Raw genomic sequence first — 23839 nt, 5'->3', positions numbered from 1 at the left:
TTGTCTCCCCCTCTCCTATCAAAAACTAATATTTTTGTTTGTTTCAGGCATGAACCTAGTTGTCTTTTTTTAAATTATCAAAGGAATGTGATTTTTAACAGTCCCTTGTTTTACTTGCAAGATGTTTTAGCTGTTTGTGTAGTGGGATGATAACATGCATGTTTGAAAATTGTAGATCTAATAAAATATTGCTTCATTGAATGACAGCTAAAATTTAATTCAGTACATACTAGATGAAGTTACCAATAATAAGTTAATATAACTATCAATTTTTGATTCAGGAAAAATGAAATTTAAATAAACTTGCATGCATTGAATTTGAAACTTGAAACAGCAAGAAGTATAATGTAATGCAAGTATTGCAAATACATTTTGAGTTTTAAAATTAGTTAACATAATTAGGGCAGGTTTTTGTAGAAAGTTAATTAAATGTTGATAATTAAAAAAATATTTGAAATATTTGATTAATATTGGATGTGTTTCTTCAACAGAATCCAGACCAGACCTTCTCCCAAAACTTGCCAGACTATAAACTTGGCCCACCATTCATTCATTCCTTCCTTCATTCGTTTATTTTTGTTCCTCCACTTTTTTATGTTGGATTTTGTTTTGTTTTGTTTATTAGCCTAACCCCAATCCATTTGTCATTCAATTTTTTTACAATGGTCTATTGTTTAAGTTGTAGTGTTTAAAAAAATACTACGTAGTTGTAGAAAACAAGGACATGCGTTTTTTAATTATTATTTTGCATGTGCCATTTATATCCTATAACTATATTGCACTCTTTCAATCATATTTCCAACAAAGTTTTATTTAATTTTAATGTTTTAACTTTACAGACATTTTACAAACTACCTTTTTTGTGATACATATATTAAATAATTTATCCTTTCCATGTTTTTTACAAAATAAGTACCTGTGTGCTTGTCCAATCCAGCTTTAGTTTGGATCCAGTCCACCTTTAATTTGGCTTGTTAAATGTCATTGATTGAGTTTTACACATCCTGAAGATTGTTTTATTTTGCATGTGTTTATGTTTTTGTTTTACCCATCATTTGCATGCAGAAGTAGAACACCCAGAAGCCCCAGATTTCATAACCCAACCCATACCTTCACTCACCTCACAAGAGGGGAAAACTGTGACCTTCACTTGCCATGTCAAAGGTCAACCTCAACCCCAGGTCATATGGGAAAAGGGAGGTGTGGCCATAGCATCTAGCCAAAAATATAAAGTAAGTTGATATGACTAAATATAAGTCTCTCTTTTTAGTGATGTAAGTGTGTAAATAGTGGGTAGACTTCAGTCTTTGGTTCAAGTGATAGAACACTTGATTCCTAACAGTTTGAAGTCAGTTTTAATTCCATGATACATCCAGTTCTGATCGATATTTGATATCATATGCAGAGATACTATGGAACATCAAGTTTTGAAGGGGACTTAACTGATTTTTGGTCTCATACTGGGTTACCAAGTAGAAACTTTTAGCCAAGATAGTGGTACAAAAAATTTCTTTTAGCCAAGTAGTCTGTTGTTGGTACAGAAATTTTAGCCAAGTAGTCTGTCACTGGTACAAAAATTTTAGCCCTGTATTCTGAAAGTGGTACAAAAATTTTCTTTTAGCCAATGAGTCTGACACTGGTACAAAAATTTTCTTTTAGCCAATGAGTCTGACACTGGTACAAACATTTTCTTTTAGCCCTGTAGTCTGAAAGTGGTACAAAAATTTTCTTTTAGCCCTGTAGTTTGGCGGTGGTACAAAATTTTTTAACTCGTTGACAGCTGACTCAGATCCAGGACAAGCACAGTTTGTTTATATACGATGTTGACCAGTCTGATACGGGGGAGTACACCTGTCACCTGCAAAACAGCGTAGGTAAAACATCCTCCACCTGCACTCTACACCTGGCAGATGATGAAACCAGGGGCACAGACGAGGTCAAGGCTGCTTTAAAAATGAGGTTGGTTATTAGAATCTTTTTTTTTTAAACTTTGTCTATTTTGTAAATTTGAATAACTTTTAGATCAACTTTTTAGATAGTTGAAAGTGAAAAAATTAGTCTAGGTTAACTATTGAAAATTGGAGTATGAACTTTTAAAATATTTTATGTTAATTATTTAGTTTTACAAATTTTAGAGTTTTCTATGTGTACAATTTATTTAATCTGAAAGTTATACTGTGTTTACACTGGCAACATGTATACTATACATGTCTAGGAGAAAAACTGGCAGCAAGTTAATGTCATGTGAAAACATTTTTTTTCCGTGGAACATGTATACAAACTTGCTGTAATTTTTTTTTCTAGATGAGTAGGCCTATAGTATACATATGGCAAGTGTAAACATGGTGTTACATTGATGACATGAATGATTTGACAAGTTTTTAACCATTTTTTTTTTTCTGTTAGGCTGAGCAAGCTCAGAGAACTACACTCTGAAACTGAGTACCCAGCTACGGTTGGTGAGCCAAGGTCTCATGTGAGTGCACACACCCTCCCCCCTGACACTGAGCACCCAGCTGCACCCATTGAGCTGAGACCCCATTCAGGTGCACACAAGGACCCCAAACCACCTGTGCCTGCCCCTAGGACTAAAACTCTACAAGACTACAAGGCCACAGTTGCAGCAAAGTCTGCAGGCGTCAATACTTACAACACAGAGGACAGTAACCCAGTGGCTAATAACAGAGCAACTGACTATGCTAAAATCAAACCAACAGACAATGATAAAATCAAATCAACAGACAGTAATAATATCAAACCAACAGGCAATGATAAAATCAAACCAGCAGACAATGATAAAATCAAACCAACACATAATGCTAAAATCAAATCAATAGACAATGATAAAATCAAACCAGCAGGCAATGATAAAATCAAACCAACAAATAATGCTAAAATCAAATCAACAGACTATGATAAAATCAAATCAACTGGGTATTCAAAAGAGAATTCCCCTTCTCATCCTAACCAGCCTAATGAACCCATATCTGACTTTAGATCTGTTCTACACAAAAAATCTAAAACCCAAACGGGGGAGAAGTTAAAGAAGGATTTACCCAAGAATGAAGAACCTATAACTGATTTTAGAAGTCTTTTAAAATCTAAACCTAGAGAGTCTATTGTTCCGGAAAATTCTGGAACCAAGCAGAAGGAGATAGATTTTCGTGAAGTTCTCTCTAAAAGTAAGGATAAAAATGTGAAAAGTATTTCCAAGGAAACAGATTCTGTGAAAACCATTCCAAATTTAGCAGGCCCTGTTGACATAGTGCTATCTCACAGTGACAAATCTACAATTGTGTTTTCAAATCCTGAGCCTTTAACTGTCCATCAAAATAACTTACACTCTAGTGAGATAACATCCCATAGAAAAGGTGGCGTGGATGTTGGGAATGTGTCTGACCAACCAAAACCTTCTACAGACCCAGTTTTTGTGGCAACTCCCATCATTCTCAGAGCTAATGAGCTCAGTGTTCAACCTCCTTCATCATCAGCTCACCTCACATCTAAAGATTTAGACGCGGTTAACGGTTACGATGAAGGTGACAACCACAGTTTCGAGCAGGATAAAGCCAATGAAAAGTTCACCACTACGATGAGCCTGGTCATATCCCCAACAGCTGTTTCTGTCAAACAGGACAACAGCGGTGGTTACACAGCCGTCCCCATCCAGTTCCACGCTGCAGGTGTTCACAGTTCCACCCCACCCGGTGCTTATCCCAACACAACAGAAAAGTCTTTCAGTCTTCCACTTAGCTCCCCAGTGAACATGGTGCTTGTCAGCTCAACAGACCCAGAGTCCAAAAGATTAATGTCAGTCCACATAAATAGCTCAAAAGATGACCAATTCTCTTACAATGTACCTGAAATTAAAGAAACCCATTCCTTACACGTTGAAACAAATCCTGGTGTTAATAGTATAAATCTCGCTAAAGTTAATCTTGTAGAAAAAGCTGAAGATATTTCCTCTCAGACCAACTCTAAGAGTCTGAACACAGATCCATCTGAAGAAACAAGCACGCGGAGAATAAGTTACATTGAATTTCTACCCAGTGCCCACACCAAACTGCTGACATCTGAATCCATCTCACCAAATATGCCCAAATCTGCCACTCTGCCTAGGTCATTCTCCCTACACACTGACCACCCCTTCTCGCTAGACGGTTCATCACTTGGTTGTGAAACGAACACAGAAGACTGTGATGTTTTCTCTGAAGATTCCGATGATTTGTCCTCGTCCATCTCCGATACATTATCCTATCAAGATTTCGGCAACAGTTCTTTAAAAAACCTGAGGTCTACTACCACTGAAGCTGGTTTTTCAATGGATAGACCATTAAGTTCTACTATACCACAAACCTATACAAATGGTGCAAAGAAATCCTCAGATTCTAGAACTTCTGTACAGTTTGTTTCAACAGAAAAGGATGAAAATTCCAATACCAAATCCTCCACGTTTAAGCTAAACTCAAACAGGTCGAAGTCCACATCGTTTAAGCCAGACTTAGAATGTGATTCTGATGATTTCCGTGCGGTTAAGCTTAGGTCATCAGGTACAAAACCTGCAGTAAACTCCCAATTCAGGTCTAGCAAAAACCTGTCTCAGTCCACGGAGAATTTGTTTACACATGTCAGACTCAAACCTGTTAATGCTAAAGCTGAAAACTCCAGGAGATCACACGCACCTATTCTCGATAGGGTTCAACCTAAGGCTAAGAGCGGTAACTTTTCCAGCGTTGCTGACGTGAAATCATTTAACACTTCTACACGTTTTACAAGCTCATCCAAAGTCACAGACCGTTTTCCTTTAAGGAGAGATCACCCTCCATCTACAAAGAAAGATAATCTAACAACTAGAAACAGAGACAGCAAGGAAGTCATTAAACCTAAAGATATAATCAGCAAGTTCGAGAACTTTTCTCAAGGCAAAAATAATTCATATGCTGAGTCACCAATAACTTCTGCTAAATCTGAAACTTCTGCTAAAATTATCGAAAGTTCTTTTACAACGGACTTAAAGCTTTCAAAACAAGTCCCATCTCACCAGGAACGATCTGCCGTAACCAAAGAAGCTAGTTTTGACAGCAAGCCAGATAAAAATGTGAACTTATCAGACCAAAAAAGTTTTGAGCCAAAGAAAATGTTAAGCGCAATTGGGAAGTCTTCATCCAATGATGAACTTCTGCAAGAAAGTTTTGTGAAAAACAAACCTCTTGACTGGGTGAAAATCAAATCTGCGGATAAAAGGTTTTCTTTGCAAATCGAAAAAGCTCCGTTTAGCTCTAGAAGATCTGTGTTTGAAGGGCAGGATGATACAACTGCACTGAAGACATTGCTGAAACCAAAGAAAGAGAAGAAGGAAGCAGTGGATGCTGGGAGCTTCAAGAACAAGAAGGAGCTGTTCGAGAGCTTGCAGCAGAAGGCTCAGCTCATCTCTGAGAGCCCGGAGGTGGTCGGTAGTGGTCATAGCAAGAGCCGGGTCATACGTGATAAGTCACCGAGAGGTGGGGTCATAGGGTCAAGGGTCAAGCATGATGCTAAGCCTGAATGGGTGAGTAAAAAGACGTTGAGGAACGTTGGTGCTAGGATGGTGGATTCTGGTGTGGGAAAACATACTGACCAATCAGTGAGTGATGTTCGGATGTCTAAATATACTGACCAATCAGGAAGTGATGCTAGGCTTTCTAAATATTCTGACCAATCTTTACATGATGTTAACAATGTTGGAAAACATTCTGACCAATCAGCGAGTGTTGGAAGTAGGTTGTCTAAATATACTGACCAATCATTGAATGATGATAAGTTGTCTAAAAATACAGACCAATCAATGAGTGCTGCTAGTAGTAATGCTGTAGCAACAGAGAGACATAGTACCGTCACCAAAAACAAAGCTGAAACACATACTCTGGCACCACAGCCAGCAGCAGTGCCATCAGAAGACAAGCCATCTCAGAGAACTTCACCCCCAAAAGCTGGTAATGAAGTTAATATGCCAATAGATGATAAAATCGTGGAAATTTCTGATAAAAAATTATCCAAAATATCGGAAAACATTCAGCAAAAAATAACCACAGAAAGTATTACACAGCAGACATCCATTCGACCAGCTCGATCTAAACCAGACGCAGACGACAAAAACGAATCATCTTCCACACAACCATCAGCTACATCTGCACCAGAGCAGCAGGTCGAAATCCCCAAAACTTCCAAGATTTCAGAGTCATACTTCCCCACGCCAGAGGACAGCGCGGAAATCCCCAATGTGGCCCAGTGGCGAAAATCCCGACTCAGTCGTGCCATCCCTTTCTACCCCACCCACGACAACGAACCCCTCTACCCCACCGATCTCTCCCGATCGCTCGATGACTCCGAGTCAGCTATCTCCACCACCTCCATGTCCTCGTCGGCGTCAGATTTCTCCCACGTCACCAACGACTCCAGCTACGGAAGCGGCGACTCGCGGAAAATTTTCGACAAGGAAAAAATCCGCGCTCGCCGAGACGCACCTGCGCTGGTTACCATGGACGACAATGACGTCACAGCCGTCTCGCAGACAACGCTCACCAATGTTCCAGACAAGACAGAAGTAGACACAAACAGCCAAAGTCAAATTTACGACCAAAATGTCTCCGGAAAATTGAATAAAACAAATTCAAGCTCCGAACTTACAAACACTGAACCTGATAGGAGCACTAGATTGGATATCTACAGAACTAAGTACAGAGAGAATAAATCAGGAGATGCTGATACCAGTTCGGATAAATTAAAAGACGCTGAAAGCAGACGGTCTTATGCCACGGAGAGAAGGTCAAGGTTGAATAAAGAACAGGTCAAGGAGCCCAGTGACCCCACCAAAATCAGGGATGAGCGGCGGGTCAGCTCGTACCTCCGCACCAAGCACAAAGTTGAGTACCTGAACTCCGACTCCAACGAGAGCGACAGCGAGGTCTTGGCCAGGAGGAGCAGGTACCGGGTCTCTAAAAGCGAAGATCAGGGCGGAGCGGATATCCCTGGGGGAGTTAAACGACCGTCCGACCTTGACCTTACATCGGGGTCAAGGCTGGCGAGATTAAGAAACAAAGCGAAATCTTTAGATAACACATCCGGTTCCTTAACTCTCGAGGATAATTCTCTATCGTCTTCCATGGAGTCTCTAGAAGCTAAAACAGCAAGTGTTGCGGGGCCGATGTCTGCGCTAGAGATGGCGTCGTCAGATCAAGGACCGCCGTGCCCGCCCAGCTTCCCCCTGCTACTGTCTAACACCTGCGTCCTGTACGGGTCACGAACCACCCTCCAATGTAAGGTGACAGGAAACCCCGCACCTGATATTAGGTGGCTCATGAACCTCACACCTATCGAGGTAAGGCCCGTTTTACTTCTTACCGCTTACTTTAGATAAAAGTTTTTTTTTCAGTCTTAATTTCGTTTTTTAAATCCTTCAACTGTTCCCTTTTGTGTCCAAGACACACGGGGCCGCCACAGAAAGCTCCCTCCACTTTTGTCGGTCACCTGCTATTTTGTTGGCAGTCCCCCAAGACAGTCCTGACATTGTTAGTTGCTTTTTTTTTCTATTGGCCTCCACGTCTAGCACGGCCTTACCTGTTATTGTCATTGTAAAAATTCAGATTTTTTGTGTCTTAATTTTTTGTTTTGTTTTGCTGTTGTTAAAGTGTTTGGTTGACTTTTTCTAATAAACCGGGAGTGATCTCCCCTAAACTTTCTCGAATATTCTTATATAAAATAACAGGGGATGGGAAGTCGGGCTATAGACATGATTTTCAATCCATTTTAAATACTTAAAGTTTTAAAAATAGAATAAAATCTCTTAGACAAATTAATTGCACACCAAGTGAACGCCAAATAAAAAAGCGCATAATAGTGCGCAATATTATTAGTATTTTTACTTTCTCGTATATACGAAGTATAGAGAAAGTCTTGTAATCGTGCAAAAAAAAAAAATCGAGATTTTTGCAAATCTCGACGTTTTACATCTCACTGATACGGAAAAACATAATTTTGCAATCTTGTCCGTATGTCTGTGTGTCTGTGTGTGTGTGTGTGTGTGTGTGTGTGTCCGTGTGTAAACACGATAACTTGAGTACCGTTACAGCTAGGTTGATGAAATTTCATATACAAGTATTTTATCAAAATCGTAGATCCGTATCAACTTTTGAGCGATTTCGGATAACCGGAAGTGGTACTTTTTCTACTTTGAATTTTTCAAAAGCCTATAACTTGAGTACTATTTCAGATAGATAAATGAAATTTGATATGTAAGAAAAAGATCTAATTCTCTACCTACTGTCAAATTTTGAGAATTTTTCGTTGACCGGAAGTACTTATTTACGCTACTTCCGATTTCTCAAAAAACTAATGTAAATTTTAAAAGTACTAATAATATTGCGCACTATTATGCGCTTTTTTATTCGCGTTCACTTGGTGTGCAATTAATTTGTCTTCGAGATTTTATTCTATTTTTAAAACTTTAAGTATTTAAAATGGATTAAAAATCATGTCTATAGCCCGAGTTCCCATCCCCTGTTATTTTATATAAGAATATTCGAGAAAGTTTAGGGGAGATCACTCCCGGTTTATTTTTAAAATTTACATTAGTTTTTTGAGAAATCGGAAATAGCGTACATTACTACTTCCGGTCAACGGAAATTACTCAAAATTTAACAGAAGGTAGAGAATTAGATCTTTTACTTACATAGGAAATTTCATTTATCTATCTGAAATAGTACTCAAGTTATAGGCTTTTGAAAAATTCAAAGTAGGAAAAGTACCACTTCCGGTTATCGGAAATCGCTCAAAAGTTGATACGGATCTACGATTTTGATAAAATACTTATATATGAAATTTCATCAACCTAGCTGTAACGGTACTCAAGTTATCGTGTTTACACACGGACAGACAGACAGACACACAGACAGACACGCAGACAGACACACAGACATACGGACAAGATTGCAAAATTATGTTTTTCCGTATCAGTGAGGTGTAAAACGTCGAGATTTGTAAAAATCTCTATTTTTTTTTGCACGATTACAAGACTTTCTCTATACTTCGTATATACGAGAAAGTAAAAAAGTACAGTGATATAGCCTATATATTTGTTATATAGGCCTATAAAATATACATTTATTATTTGTATAACATTATGAATGTAGCTAAAAGTTTTAATAAACAGGTAATTAGCAATTATGTCGGGGTTATTTACGAGTTTCTTTTGGCTAAAACACGTCACAATCAAGCAATCAGCTTACGACTTGGTCTAGACGTGGTCTACTTTTATTATTGGGCTAATTTTGAATAGATTAGATTATGAGTTGGAGTTGAAATTGAAATTAAGGTCTCTTTCATATACAACACTTATGTCTTGTCCGGCCTAGTCAATGTAAGCGTTTTTAAATAGGCTGTAAATTAAATGAAATATATGTCCTTTTCGCAGAGAAAAAGTGTTAACTCTTTCTGATCAAAATGTTATTTGCAGGAACAGTAACTCTTAGTATTTTGAAGTAAAGGCTAAATGGTAGTTGTTTCCCTTGATATTTTTTAGTTCCTTTTACATGAACTTGACTTTTACTTTTTAACATCCTAATAAATTGTCTGAACGCCCACAATCTAGGTAGATTATTTTATAATATGAATGCTTACAAATTACTTTTGGTCGCTTTTATATTTCATAAGTGATCTCTACATATTTCTTTTTTTTTTTGGAGTAAAACAAAAATCGGACCAGTTTCCGAGATAACACGCTGTGGGATACCATAAATAATCTACCAAGACGGTATCGATTTTTCACCAAATTACTTTTTATACATGCAGCTTTCTGCAGTATTTCGTCCAAGTGCCATGGCCTTTGACCTTGTATTGCAGTGGTTGAATATCTGGCCCCGTTTATGTGTGTGTTTATCTAATGGGTTAACGTATGAGGTGTGTCAATATGGGAAACATGAACTCGATAGAGCTTCTCACACTGTGTTGTATCGGGTGCCCTTACACTGCTAACTTTGGTACGAGAAAATATACAGTCATTTCTTCTTAATTGTAAAACAAAAGGGGATTTAGTTAACACAATTAAGTATTACGTGTCACCTGGTAATTGCTAGATTTTCTTGCAAAGCCTTTGTCCATCCAAGAAAAAAAACAATTACAAGGCAGCAGTTGTTTGATTTGGGAGTTTTCTCTCCTTGTTGGGTTGCTGCCCCCAGCCAAAGGGCCTCATCATCACGGGGTTTCGAACTCGGGACTTCAGGAGTTAGCAATCCTACGATCTCACTTGCAATCTCACCGTCCTCAAAATAATGTAGAAATATGATAAAGTTTCGACCAAAGGCCTTCGTCAGAAAAAAAGGGGTTGGAGGTTGAGTACGAATTACGAATAGTAACACTAATAACAAACTTGGGGTTAATAGATTTTAAAATATGTCGTGGTAATTTGAGTTAAATTAAAATTATTGTCAATTAACTTCTTCTTCTTCTTCTTCTTCTTCGTTCTTAATTATTAGTGTTGAAGGGGATCGAGATTTATCAGCCAGTGGGTTTGAACTCAAGACTTTGTTCGAATTGATCAACCATGAGCTTTTTGCCGACTCGACCACGCCTCCAACACAATTAAGCGTTACGTGTCAACTGGTTATGCGCCATTGAGGCCATTGACTCCGATTTCAGCCTGTTTTTCTTTTTGGATTTGCTTCCATAGCCTTTGTCCAACCAAGAACAAACTACAAGGCAGAAGTTGTTTAATTTTGGAGTTGTCTCTCCTAGAAGAGTGGCTGTCCCCAGCTAACGAGCCTCATCTGCCCGAGGGTTTGAACGCGAGACTTTTCGGTTTAGCAACCAAGAGCTTTACCGACTCGACCACGCCGACCCCTTCAATTAACTTTGTTAATAAGCGTAACTGAGCAGAATGAGTGCTTTCAATAGAAACCATCGAAATGGTACTTGGGTGAATTGAGGGTGTCGCTTGTTGCTGTATTTGGGAACCACTGAGGTGACTCAATCTTGAGTGATGGGTGGATTGGGGCGTGGGTATGGTCTACCTCGGTTTATTGTGGTAGGATAAACTTGGACTGGATTAGATGGGACGGGGGTAAGGTCTACCTCGGTTTATTGTGGTAGGATAAACTTGGACTGGATTAAATGGGGCGGGGGTAGGGTCTACCTCGGTTTGTTAGGGAAGGATAAACTTGGACTGGATTAAATGGGGCGGGGGTAAGGTCTACCTCGGTTTGTTATGGTAGGATAAACTTGGACTGGATTAAATGGGGCGGGGGTAAGGTCTACCTCGGTTTATTGTGGAAGGATAAACTTGGACTGGATTAGATGTGGCGGGGGTAAGGTCTACCTCGGTTTGTTAGGGTAGGATAAACTTGGACTGGATTAAATGGGCGGTGGTAAGGTCTACCTCGTTTTGTTATGGTAGGATAAACTTGGACTGGATTAGAAGTATTGTTGGTGATCAACACGGACTTATAAAACAGTCGCGCTTGACTGATGGATGTTGACGCATGATTGGTGTAGGTTTACGGTTGAGTGAAGGGGGTTTAGGTTGGGTGGAGGGGGTTTAGGTTGGGTGATGGGGGTTCAGGTTGGGTGGAGGGGGTTTACGGTTGGGTGGAGGAGGTGTTGGTTGGCTCTGATCTAGCTGGGACGAGGGGATTTACGGTACCAGCGGAGTTGAGAGTGGGGTAGAAAAACATTTTAGTGTTAGATTGATGTCGGCGACCCTGTCACAACACAGACGCGCGTGCTTTTGATATGTGAGTCATTCTATGTGAGATTGCTGTTGTTGGTAAACTTTTTTTTAGGGCGGCGTTAGTTTTTTTTTGTCATTGGGTAGGTTTGGAAAAAAATATTAAACATTTTACGTTTTTCTTTTTCGGTTCTTGTCAATTAGCATTACTAGTTTATACATTTCGGTGGCGTTTGTCGATAAAAACATATTGTGAGATTTAGAGCTGGGAGTTAAATCTTAGGCCATACTTTAATTAAGTTGAGGTATTATTGTCTAAGTTAAATTTAGGAATAGTTATCTCAGCTTAGTTTAGGTATTGTTATCCAAGTTTAGTTTTGGCAATGTTACCTAAGTTTAGTGTCGGTATAGTTATCTAAGTTTAATTCACTTATTGTTATCTAAGTTTAGTTTAGGTATAGTTATCTAAGTTACTGACGATATCCATTCAAAGTATCAATTTGTGCTGATATTTTAAGACATCATCTAGAACAAACCTAGCATTAATCTGGGATATTATGTTTGCCCCACTTTTTAACCCTAAATGTGGACTTAAGAATAAGAATAGGAAAAATTCACGTACACACTCTGCCCCCCCCCCCCCCATACCCTCTTTACCCTATGCCTTCACCTTGAAGAACACAGTCCCCACTTCATCCTCTTCCCTAAAAATAACCCCTAATCTATAAAAACCTCCCGTCGTAAAATTTCATTACTTCCTGGATGTAGATTCTTTATTATTTCCAATCACTGGGACTTTAGTGTGCTGTCAAAGGTTGCGTCTATCGTTTAGGGTCAGTGCTCTTTAACATTCTCTAATTCTAAAATGAAATATACTTTTTCTGAAGTATTTGTATTCAGAAATTTTAGTTTATGGGTTATTTATGTAATGATATTAGGACGGTCGAAGGATAGAGCATACGACTGCTAATTCAAAAAGCCTCGAGTTCGAATCTGAGTTCAAGTGAACAGAACGTCCCTGATTCCACCAGCTGCGATGGGTACCTAACTCACGTTAGGAAAAGTAAAGGTGGCTGGGCATAGTGCTTACCACACTATCCCTTTCGCATTCCGAGGTAACAGAAATAGATGAACTCTACTTCATCTTGCTCCATAGACCCTCAGGTTCGAAAGGGAACTTTATTTACTTTACTATTAACTTAATGTTAGGTGTGACTTATTAGCGTCCTGGCGCTTTTTCTCACGCAACTTCAATAACAAATTATTTTACCTTACTATATTTACATTTCATAAAGCCTCAAGCCTTATTTCCATGATGTATACGTACACTCCAGTAAAATACCCACCCATTAATCAAATCTCACGTTACCAATATACTCAAGTAAACTGCGTAGCCCTCGATACCTTACCTCTCACCTCCAATGAACCATGAACCCCCCTCCCCCACCACCAGCACCCTACCAACACCTCCACATTGCCGCCTTCTATCTGTAAGTATCCACCCCCCACCACCCACCCCCACCCCAGCACGACAGCACCCTACCAACACCTACACAATGCCGCCCTCTATCTGTAAGTAACCACCCCCCAACACCCCACCAACACCTACACAATGCCGCCCTCTATCTGTAACCATAGCTCCCCCCTCCCACCCCATCACCCCACCAATACCTCCACATTGCCGCCCTCTATCAATAAGTAAACAGCCCTGATTCAGCAACCCGTCTAACTAGTAAACCAGTTAACATTTGATTGATATTCCCCTCTGCATATAGACTTGCCAGTACAACAGTAGCTCAAATAATACACACAGGCCATGTTTTATCTCTTGTTCTTGATGTATTGTTTTTTTTTATGTATTATCTCAAATGTTTTAGTTCTTGTTATACGAACCGTGTGTGTGTGTGGGTGGGTGGGTTTGTCCGTGTGTTACATACTGCCTATTGATTTGTACAGCCGCGCGGCTTGTTGCTTGTGTCTTTTATTGCCTGTTTGTGTTATTCAATACTCTGTGACAGCCGATATCTAACGAGAAAAAAAAATGTATGTCTGGAAGTCTGTTTACCCGGCTGTCAGGGAATTTTTAATTCAATGTCTCCCCAGCCATTGTCTGCATGTCTATCTGTACATTTTTTTGTGTGGTTATTGTTAGTGCTGCTGACTTGGGGGGAAAAATCAGATAAATATCAAAATACAACAATTTTTATCTGCGTAGTTTGGTTCATTAGTCAATAAATTACTTTGTTCAATTTTATCGGCATATTTTCGGAGGTGGGGGGGGGGGGGAGTACTTGTCGAAATTCAACAGGGCTGCTTCTTTGTTAGATAGTTACCTTATCCATAAACTCTAACTCATACTCTAACGCTTGCTGCGATAACGGTGGGGAAAAATAATAGATTCTGTACTACATTGTCCTGCCCATTAAAAAAAGTATTTTGTTTCATAACTATGGTCTATAAATTTTCATTTATTTCCTTGGAAATTCGCGAGTTAACTTAACCAACCCACGGGAAGCTACTCCCATCTTCTCTTATTATTAATCAAAAGTACAACCGCCAGCTTCTCTCCCTTCCCACCCACCAAGCTTATCAAATCCAGCCAATGCTCGATGGTGCTGAAGAAATCGAAAGTTCGGAAATTCCCGATGGACATGCGCTTGACGTTGCGTGACTGAGTCGACCTTTGAGTGTTCTTATATAGACGTTCACAGAATGAGTTCACTTTGATGATTGCGTGATTGAATTTGTGTTTATTTATTTAACATCAGTCAGCATAATAATATGTCGATGTTTTGTCAACTTTTTTTTTGTTTTCAATCGAAAACTTAACGGTTCTTCACAAGTTAAGGCGGGCATTGAACTCTTCAGTACGACGCATGTTGGGAAGTGTTTATGTAGGGTAACATAGGCTTTTGTCATTCAGCTAACAGATAGTTATTTTTAAATGTTGTGTTGTTGAGATGGTTAGTGTTTGAGTTCATATTACGGTTTGGTTAGGATTACGAGTCACCATAATATTTTCAATACCCTAACATGCCAAAGGTACGCGTATAGTTATGTTCAAGTCGAGAGAGATTTGTTGTCGATGTGATGGGTTAGGTCTCTGGGTTGGGGTTATGGATTGACTGACTAACACTCACAGTATCCAAAGCTACTACTATAGCATTTTGTGTTGCTTGAATTTTGTTTAGCAAATCTAAATGAAAGATTTAACCGAAATATTTTCAGTGCAGTATTTTGCATTTTTATCAGTCGTGTTGATAGTTACTAGAGTGGCATGCGTAAGGATATATGTGAATGACACGTGCGAATGACATGTGGTTGACGGTGATCTGAAAGATGCGTAAAGGAAACTGCGCAACGGAAAACTGCGCACAAAAAAGCACCAGGGCATTTTGTTTTCTTAAATCGAGCATTTATAGAAATTTAAAAAATCAGCAAAGAGTGCCTACATGTACACTTAAGCATAATAAAACATATTTCCACGAAATAGGACGAAATCAAAGTGAATTAGTAAAATTAGTTTGTATTTGCGCATTTTTCTGTTTGCGCATTTTCCATTTCGCAGTTTTCAGTAGCGCACTTTTCCGTTGCGCATTTTTCTGACAATCGTGGTTGACGTATGTAAATGGCATTTGTGATTGACATTTTTTGACTGACATACAAATGCCATGTGTAAATGTCATGTGATTGACATGTGAGACTGACCTTTGCCCATTCCCTGTCCACAGCCCACCCACAACATCGAGGTGAGCTACGAGCAGGGCGTGGCCCAGCTGGTCATCCTAGAGACGTACACGGAGCACGTGGGTGAGTACTCCTGCTGGGCCAGGAACCCCTACGGGAGCATCTCCACACACTGTCAGCTGACCCTCAGCGGTGAGTCTCACGTTTTTTACATCGTGGTCCCTAGTCTTAGTTAAATCATAGGCTGCTACATTGTAATCAATGGGTCTCAGGTTTTTTTTTTACATCGTGGTCCCTAGTCTTAGTTTAGTTATAGGCTGCTACATTGTAATCAATGGGTCTCACGTTTTTTACATCGTGGTCCCTAGTCTTAGTTAAATCATAGGCTGCTACATTGTAATCAATGGGTCTCAGTTTTTTTTTATCGTGGTCCCTACCCTAGTTTAGCCATAGCCTGCTACACTGTAGGCAATGGGTCTCACGTTTTTTACATCGTGGTCCCTAGTCTTAGTTTAGTAGTTATAGCCTAATATACTGTAATCAATGGGTCTCACTTTTTTTACAACGTGGTCAATATCCTAGTTTAGTTACAGCATGCTACACTGTAATCAATGGGTCTCACATTTTTTACACCTTGATCCCTACCCTAGTTTAGTCATAGCCTGCTACAGTGTAATCAATGAGTCTCACGTTTTTTACATCGTGGTCCCTACCTAGTTTAGTTATAGGGCTGCTAAACTGTAATCTTTTTGATGTTCATTTTATTAATTTTTTCTTTAAAATTTATGGTTGAAACTCACATACTGTAATATTTGAGTTCTGATACTGTATGAATATCTTGTAGTCCTATCTTTGAAAGAGCCACACTTTAAATATCAACACATAATCTTCCTTATATATCCGCCGGGCCAAGCTAAAAACTAAATTAAGACTGAGTTTACTAAGACGAGTTACTTCCCCTGTCGAGTTATGCCCCTTGAATGTGCGGGCAATTTAAAATTTAGATCAAGCTTAGCCTTAATGTAAATAAGTCATGACCTGGACACATTAATTACAGGTTCGATATTAGCGCGTCTCATTAGAGCAGTGAAACTTAAGCATGGAAAAATAATGTCCGTTAGTTATAGCTACAAAACATCACCGAATAAATAGTTAACCAAATAGTTTAGATCTGCCTCTCGTTAATACTTTTAACTACGTAAATTTGATTTTTATCTGAATTAAGTTAGAGTTTAATGCAATAAAGTTATGGCGATATTTTGATGAATTATAAAAAAAAATATTCTACTGTAGCTGTATGATCAACGTCATTATTTTATGATACACTTATTACGAATACAATACTCTGCTTTATAAAATTTATTTCACATTGACTAAACCTGCCACTGACCAACCATTTCACACACCGAACCACCCACTGACCAACCCTCCCACTGACCAACCCTCTTACTGACCAACCCTCACACTGACCAACCATCCCTCTGACCAACCTTCCCTCTGACCAACCCTCCCATTGACCCCCCCCCCCCGCCCCCCACACACTGACCAACCCTCCCGTTTACACACAACTCTCCTCTTCTGCCAGTATCATCACGAGCCGAGGGCCGAGCCTTTGAGGGTCCCGTGTCCCAGGCCCCACGTGTCGTCTCCCTCTCCCCTCCCAGCGCCTCGGTCCTGTCTGGCACCGTCCTACAGTTCACCTTGACCTACCTGGGAAACCCCGCCCCCTCTGTCAAGTGGTTACTCAACGGGAGAGCTCTGAAGCCAGGTAAGATTTGAAACATTTGTTTATGTAACAAACCTAATCTTTATTGCCTGTGAATCATCTATGTAACAAATCTAATCTGTATTGTATGTGAATCATCTGTTTATGTAAGAAACTTCATCTGTATTGGCTATGAATCGTATGTGATTGTGATACCAATCTAATCATTATTGTCTCATATTAGCCATCTTGTTGTTTTACCTTGAGCAGTTATATCACTCTATCTCCTTTGTCTTTTTAAAAATATTTGGGAAAAATAATGAAATAATAAAGAAGATATCAGAAGACTGTATAAATTAAGTCCATAAGGCGCAAGAGTGAGAATAGAGGTCAAGTTTACAAATTATTGTCTTTGGGTAGCTAAATTAATTTCCAGTGAATCAATGAATCTGACTTTTAAACATTAATACTTGCGGTTGTTTAAAATAATAAACTTTGAACGGTTCCGTATCTTAAGAACTGATTGACCCCAGTTAAACGCATGAAACGTCTCCCAGATATATATGTGTGGGTATGGTGTTATGAACTTTGAATCAGGTGAGGCAAGCCGTAAGGGAGACAAGTGGGAGGTCAAGGTCCACTTGATGTTCTTTGTACGCTCAAGTGGTCAGTTGGGAGCGTGTGGGGAGGTCAATGTGGGTGAAGATGTGCCACACTAGAGCTGACGTTTTTAAAAATATCTAGTCCACGTTTTGTAGCTTCATGCTAAAGCAGACGGTTCAACTAATGCTGAGATCACATTTCGGTCAAATTGAAAAGTTTTCAAACTTAAAAAAAAAGAGAATATATATTTGTATATGTATATATAAAAATTGTAGTCTCGCTTTTGATTGATAGTACCTTTAATCTATCAATCATCCCTTAATCCTTGGGATTGTGGGTGCACCACAGTTGACTATTTCATAATTTTCTATCATCTGTCTCGGTCCTCTGCTGCTTTGTTTAGTTCTGCAAAAGGCAGTCCACGATAATTTTTTATGTCCTCCATCTAATGACGTATTTACCTCCCCCCTTCTCTTCTCCCACCTGGCGCAGCGCCAGGTATTATTGTTTTGGATTGGCCATTGGTTCGCCGTAAAACAAATTTAAAAAAATAACTGTCAAAAGAAATTTAGCTGTTTGAAATTGAACCTTGACAGCGCAGAAGTAAAAAAAGAACAATCACCAAATCAGCGCAACTCCTCCATACAGTTCTCTCAAGTAGTGGGCTACAAATCTCAAGTAGGGTCCAGCACACCTCTTTACGTGGTTGTATCACATGACTCCCCTACGCTACAACTTTGTGGTTGTATCCTTGGGTTCTCCCCTGTACGAGGCCGCTAACTTTTCACATTGACGAGATTGTAATATGGGATATTACATTTTACACTGACATTTCTCATTGCAGGGATTCGCATTGTGTTTTCTTTACCTACGATTGTCAAGTACACTTTAACTAAACGGGTATTTTATAGAGCTTTATTTTAGTTGTATCGTTTTATTTATTTGATTGTTTATATTTCGTGTGTTGCATATTACCCGTGTTGGTTTTTACAATTAGGAAAAAATATATGAGTCATTATTGTATTGATTCTTGAATTTTATTTCCGGGTACACTGACTTAATGATTAAGTTTCGGATACTTAGTAAATCTTCTAGCAGGAATAGCAATATGATTTTTTTAGGTTTCCTGTTAAGGTTTGAAAGACAAAAAAAACAACAACAAACAACGATTACAGTAATTTCTCGTGAAGCTAGCTTATAAGTTGAGCATTTTTATCTTTGTTTACCTATAGTTTATCTAGCTTACGATTTATCTTAAAAGTTCGATATTGATTTAATATTGTGTATTCCTCTGTCATACTCAATATGATACATATACCATCAGTGGCGTAGTCAGTATTTTGGTACGGTGGGGGGGGGGGGGGTCACGCCAACCACTTGTCTTCCTATAGTGAACACCCTCCACCTGAAAGGGTTGTTACTTTATAGAACCTGTATCGATATTTTTGAATTCGCTCTACAGATCTTATTGTAAGTTATACATGGGACGGCGTGGCTTAGCGATGGAGCGCTAGACTGCTATCCCGATAGTTTCGAGTTCGAATCCGGGTTCAATTTAGTGGAACGTCCCTGAGTCCACCCAACTCAGGTTAGAGATAGTAAAGGCGGCTGGGCATAGTGCTGACCACATTATCCCTTTATATGCCGAGGTCGAGAAACATGAACACCACTTCATCTGCCCAACTTATCGTTAGGTCTAACGAGCAATCTTTATCTGACATGTACAGAACTCTATAACTTTCTAAAACTTCTGGCCTCTGTAGACGATATATTGCTGCCGACTTACGTTCTTACACCACTGACTATACACGTTTAGAATGGCTGTTGATGTTCATGTACTCACTTTGTTGCTGTTGTTGTGGGTGTTGACGTTGTTGATGTCGAAAGTTCACCAGCCTACGCGATGTAACCTCTAGCCTTTGTTGACAAAAGTTTTTGACGAAAAAAAAACATGTCGGCGAATGTTGTTTTTTTCGCGAGTCAGCAAGTTCGTCACATCTTACCAAATGTCATTATATTGTTGACATCCTACAAAATGTCAACATCTAGCAAATGTCATCCTTATGTCAACAATTGAGCTAGCTGTGTCTGATACAATTCTTTACACTTTAGGCCCAGAGTTTCTTCCAGGCATCTCTGCGGGGGAGCGGAGCCCCCCCCCCCCGAAGAAAGTCTACCGCCGCTCCGCCCCCCCCCCCCCTCCGAACGTAATGAAATGTATATAGAAAATATATACTTTTAACAGTGTCCGCCCCCCCCCCCCCCCCGAAGAAAGTCTACCGCCCCCCCCCTCCTCCCCCCACCCCCGGAAATTTCAAGTGCCCCCTGGAGAAAAAAGTCTCGAAGAAACACTGTTTAGGCCTATTTTATTGTTCTAACTAAATCTAAATTTTAGCCGTTATTTTCCGTGTTAAACCTAAATTAACTGATAAGAGATAATCTTAACCTTAACTACACAAAGTTCCCAGGAAAGTTACCTAAATTTGATTGTAAATTCTTCTTGGCAGTTTTATGAGGACAATTTTAATACTTAAAAACACATATACAAAGTAAAAAAAGAAATAAGGGGGCAGCACTCTAGCATACTGTATTATTAGGCAACGCTATGTAGCTTCTAACTTGTAACGTACATGATGTAAAGTGCGTGATTGAAGCCTACATCGAAATGAATAGGCGGGGATCCGTTGATGTATCTATCTGCCCTGCACGCGAGGGAGCCATATCTAGTTGTGTTCAATGACGTCACTTCCTGTCCAGAACTCGACGCGAGCCATATAAAAGATACGTGTGGGAGGATGGCGGCTGTCTTTCTTGTGGAGCGATGGCATATTTCTGGGACCGGGGGTCGACGAGGGTTAAATTATGACGTGAGTGATGGAGTTCATGCCAATTGTAAGTGCAGTGAGATTAGATGTAGAGTTTAGAGTGCAGAGATGGTTTGGACTTTTGAATGTTTTTCATACACAGTTTTATTGACCGGCTTGATAGTATGAAGGTTTAAATAAACGCTTATGTTAGCATATTATTTCGTAACTCAGTAGACTATCGGTAATATTTTCATTAAAAATTCAACTACAGCTGTTTTAAAAATCGAATTTTCAAGCTTGAGTTTTTAAAATGAAATAATATTTCCTTTTAGGTGTTTAGTATTTTTTTTAATGGAGTTTAAGCTATGCCCTATATAATATGGGAGATAGATTGAGTCTAATACCCCACTGGAGAGTTTGTGATTTTGTAGGCCAAACTCTATCCATCATTCTTTATCAATTTGTTATCACAAAAACAAGCTTAAAAACGGGATAACTCTTCGCTGATAACAACGCGACCTAGAGTTGTCTATCTTTTTCTGTTGTAGTTGTGTTGGATGGTTTACTATACTGAATAAACTCGGATCCTGCTGGTATGTAGATCTAGATATTATTACTAGTAAATATTCGTATTTCTTAGCTCATGGCAAGATACAGTATTATATATGTATATATGTATATGTAATGTATGTTGGTGTATGCATACATCTCTCACTCCCAACACAAGTATGTAATTACTAGATCTACTCATTATCGATATAATTCTAACAATGTTTTAAAATATCGAACCTTCGGTATTTTTCCGTTAAAAAGTATGTTCATCTGTCTATCAGTGAGCACTTCTTGCAGTTTAGCGAACTGTCCATGATATAGACTATTATAGGCATGTAGACGGAACATGGAAATATATATACATCATATGAGAAGCGTAGATGAGTGGGGTAGAGAGTTTCAGGGTCTCTGCGGTCCACAGTTTTCTCCCCCCCCCCAATGAAACAGAAACAAATTTATTTATATAGAAAATAAAAACTATAATCAGTGCCCCTACATATCTTCACGTGTTATACAGTAGATCTAGTTGTGTGAGTGCATTCGATATGTCGGTTGTTTATATTTGACACGTGATGTGTTCCTCCAAATCTTCACGTGCCATACAGCAAATCTAGTTGTGTGAGTAGATTCAATAAGTCGAGTGTTTACATTTGACATGTGATGTGTTCCTACAAATCTTCAGTAGATCTAGTTTTGTGAGTAGATTCAATAAGTCAAGTGTTTACATTTGACACGTGATGTGTTCCTACAAATCTTCACGTTGTGTGAGTAGATTCAATAAGTCAAGTGTTTACATTTGACACGTGATGTGTTCCTCCGTATCTTCAGTAGATCTAGTTGTGTGAGTAGATTCAATAAGTCAAGTGTTTACATTTGACACGTGATGTGTTCCTCCATATCTTCACGTGTTATACAGTAGATCTAGTCGTGTGAGTAGATTCAATAAGTCAAGTGTTTACATTTGACATGTGATGTGTTCCTCCACATCTTCAGTAGATCTAGTTGTGTGAGTAGATTCAATAAGTCAAGCGTTTACATTTGACACGTGATGTGTTCCTCCATATCTTCACGTGTTATACAGTAGATCTAGTTGTGTGAGTAGATTCAATAAGTCGGGTGTTTATATTTTACCCGTGATGTGTTCCTCCATATCTTCAGTAGATCTAGTTGTGTGAGTAGATTCAATAAGTCGGGTGTTTATATTTTACACGTGATGTGTTCCTCCATATCTTCAGTAGATCTAGTTGTGTGAGTAGATTCAATAAGTCGGGTGTTTACATTTGACATTATCGGGTCTAGACTGCCTGGTCCTGTTATCAGGGGAGGGGGCGAGGGGGTGGGGCTAATATCGTAAGGTGATTAAGTCTGGCTTCCACGATGGCCCGGTGAAAACGTTAATTGTCACGTTCGTGATTTGGTGTGTCACGCTCGGGATTTGATGTGCCAGATTCGTCTAGAAGAACTAGACTTGTAGCAGGGATTTGTGTATGGTGTCTGGTGAGAGTGATAGTTTTATACTACTGGTTGGGAGGGGAGGGGGGGGGGTAGCTAGATACATCTTTTTGATTCTGTTAGCTTGTAAATACGTGTGGGGGGATAGGTAGTTACATATAGCTTTAAGATTTAAGGGGTAATAGCTTGTCAGCTTTCAATACGTGGGGAGGGTAGCTATAATACTTCTTGATTCTGGGGAATGATAGCTTTAGTGAGCTTGTAAATACGTGGGGGCCGGGGGGGGGTACTATTTACAACTTTTTAAATCTTGGGGGTGATAGCTTTAGTGAGCTTGTAAATACGTGGGGGCCGGGGGGGGGTACTATTTACAACTTTTTAAATCTTGGGGGTGATAGCTTTAGTGAGCTTGTAAATACGTGGGGGCCGGGGGGGGTACTATTTACAACTTTTTAAATCTTGGGGGTGATAGCTTTAGTGAGCTTGTAAATACGTGAGGGGGTGGGGGTACTATTTACAGCTTTTTAAATCTTGGGGGTAATCGCTTTAGTGAGCTTGTAAATACGTGATTTGAACCCGCATCTACAATGGTGTATTTGTTCAAAGCTCCGAGCTTTGCATTTGTTCTCCCCCTCCCCCACACACACAATCATCAATTACGTAAACTGTATAAAAAATCCTAGACTGTTTAAATGCGGTCACAGGTGACATTTTTGTGTACACGAATAGGTGAAGCTTTTGTACCCGGTGATTGGTGAATCGTTGATGCTCAAACTCCACACCTAATCACCCATCAGATCCACACCACATTTCACCGCGCGCACGCGAATACCAAAACATAAACAAACGCTTTCAAGCGATACAAAAACCCAACTGGGACACCGCGACATGAGATTATGTAATGTTTTGGATCACTTGTGTTCTCAGCGTGTCGTTGAATGATTAGTATTTTAGAAGTAAAAAAATGCGAGTGTGCGGAAAGATCTGACTAACACTCGCTTAATTGTGTACGGCAGCTGGTTGGGCTATTATGTCTAGGCCTAGCTGTTACAGGGATGCTGGTTAGTGTACATACCTGCGGCTTGTACACTTGTATCTCTGTGGTCCCGTACGCACGGATATCATGTACAAGTTAATGGTTATGTTCTGTGGATAAGGAGCAGGGCAATGGACGACTCTGTTGATAGCGTGATGAGTCAAATGGAATTAGGGACATTAGAAGGTAGAGGATTAAAATAATTTTAAATAATTTTCGCGGATGGCGAGAAAAAAAAATTCATAAAAAACGTTTTAATAACAAGCTTTTATGTAATAACTAGGCATACTGCCTAGCTTCGC

The 23839-nt window shown here is 39.4% G+C and overlaps 1 protein-coding gene across 5 annotated transcripts in view; it reads left to right on the top strand.

The window, feature by feature from the left end:
* LOC131947753 (titin) overlaps window positions 1–23839 on the top strand; it is a gene marked incomplete at its 5' end in the record, with an annotated part of 410194 nt that overhangs the window by 367138 nt on the left and 19217 nt on the right. For all 5 annotated transcript variants that reach the window (XM_059309048.1, XM_059309047.1, XM_059309046.1 and 2 more), the window contains 5 exon segments: window positions 1066–1232; window positions 1781–1959; window positions 2407–7357; window positions 15427–15574; window positions 16968–17150. In XM_059309048.1, the coding sequence (XP_059165031.1) occupies window positions 1066–1232; window positions 1781–1959; window positions 2407–7357; window positions 15427–15574; window positions 16968–17150 (5628 nt within the window).

The sequence above is a fragment of the Physella acuta genome, unplaced genomic scaffold (assembly GCF_028476545.2).
Source record: "Physella acuta isolate Inbredline_101_S28 unplaced genomic scaffold, ASM2847654v3 ptg000606l, whole genome shotgun sequence".
In the NCBI taxonomy this organism is placed as follows: domain Eukaryota; kingdom Metazoa; phylum Mollusca; class Gastropoda; family Physidae; genus Physella; species Physella acuta.
Note: the sequence above shows the minus strand (reverse complement) of the source record. Positions and strands in the feature narration are given on the sequence as shown.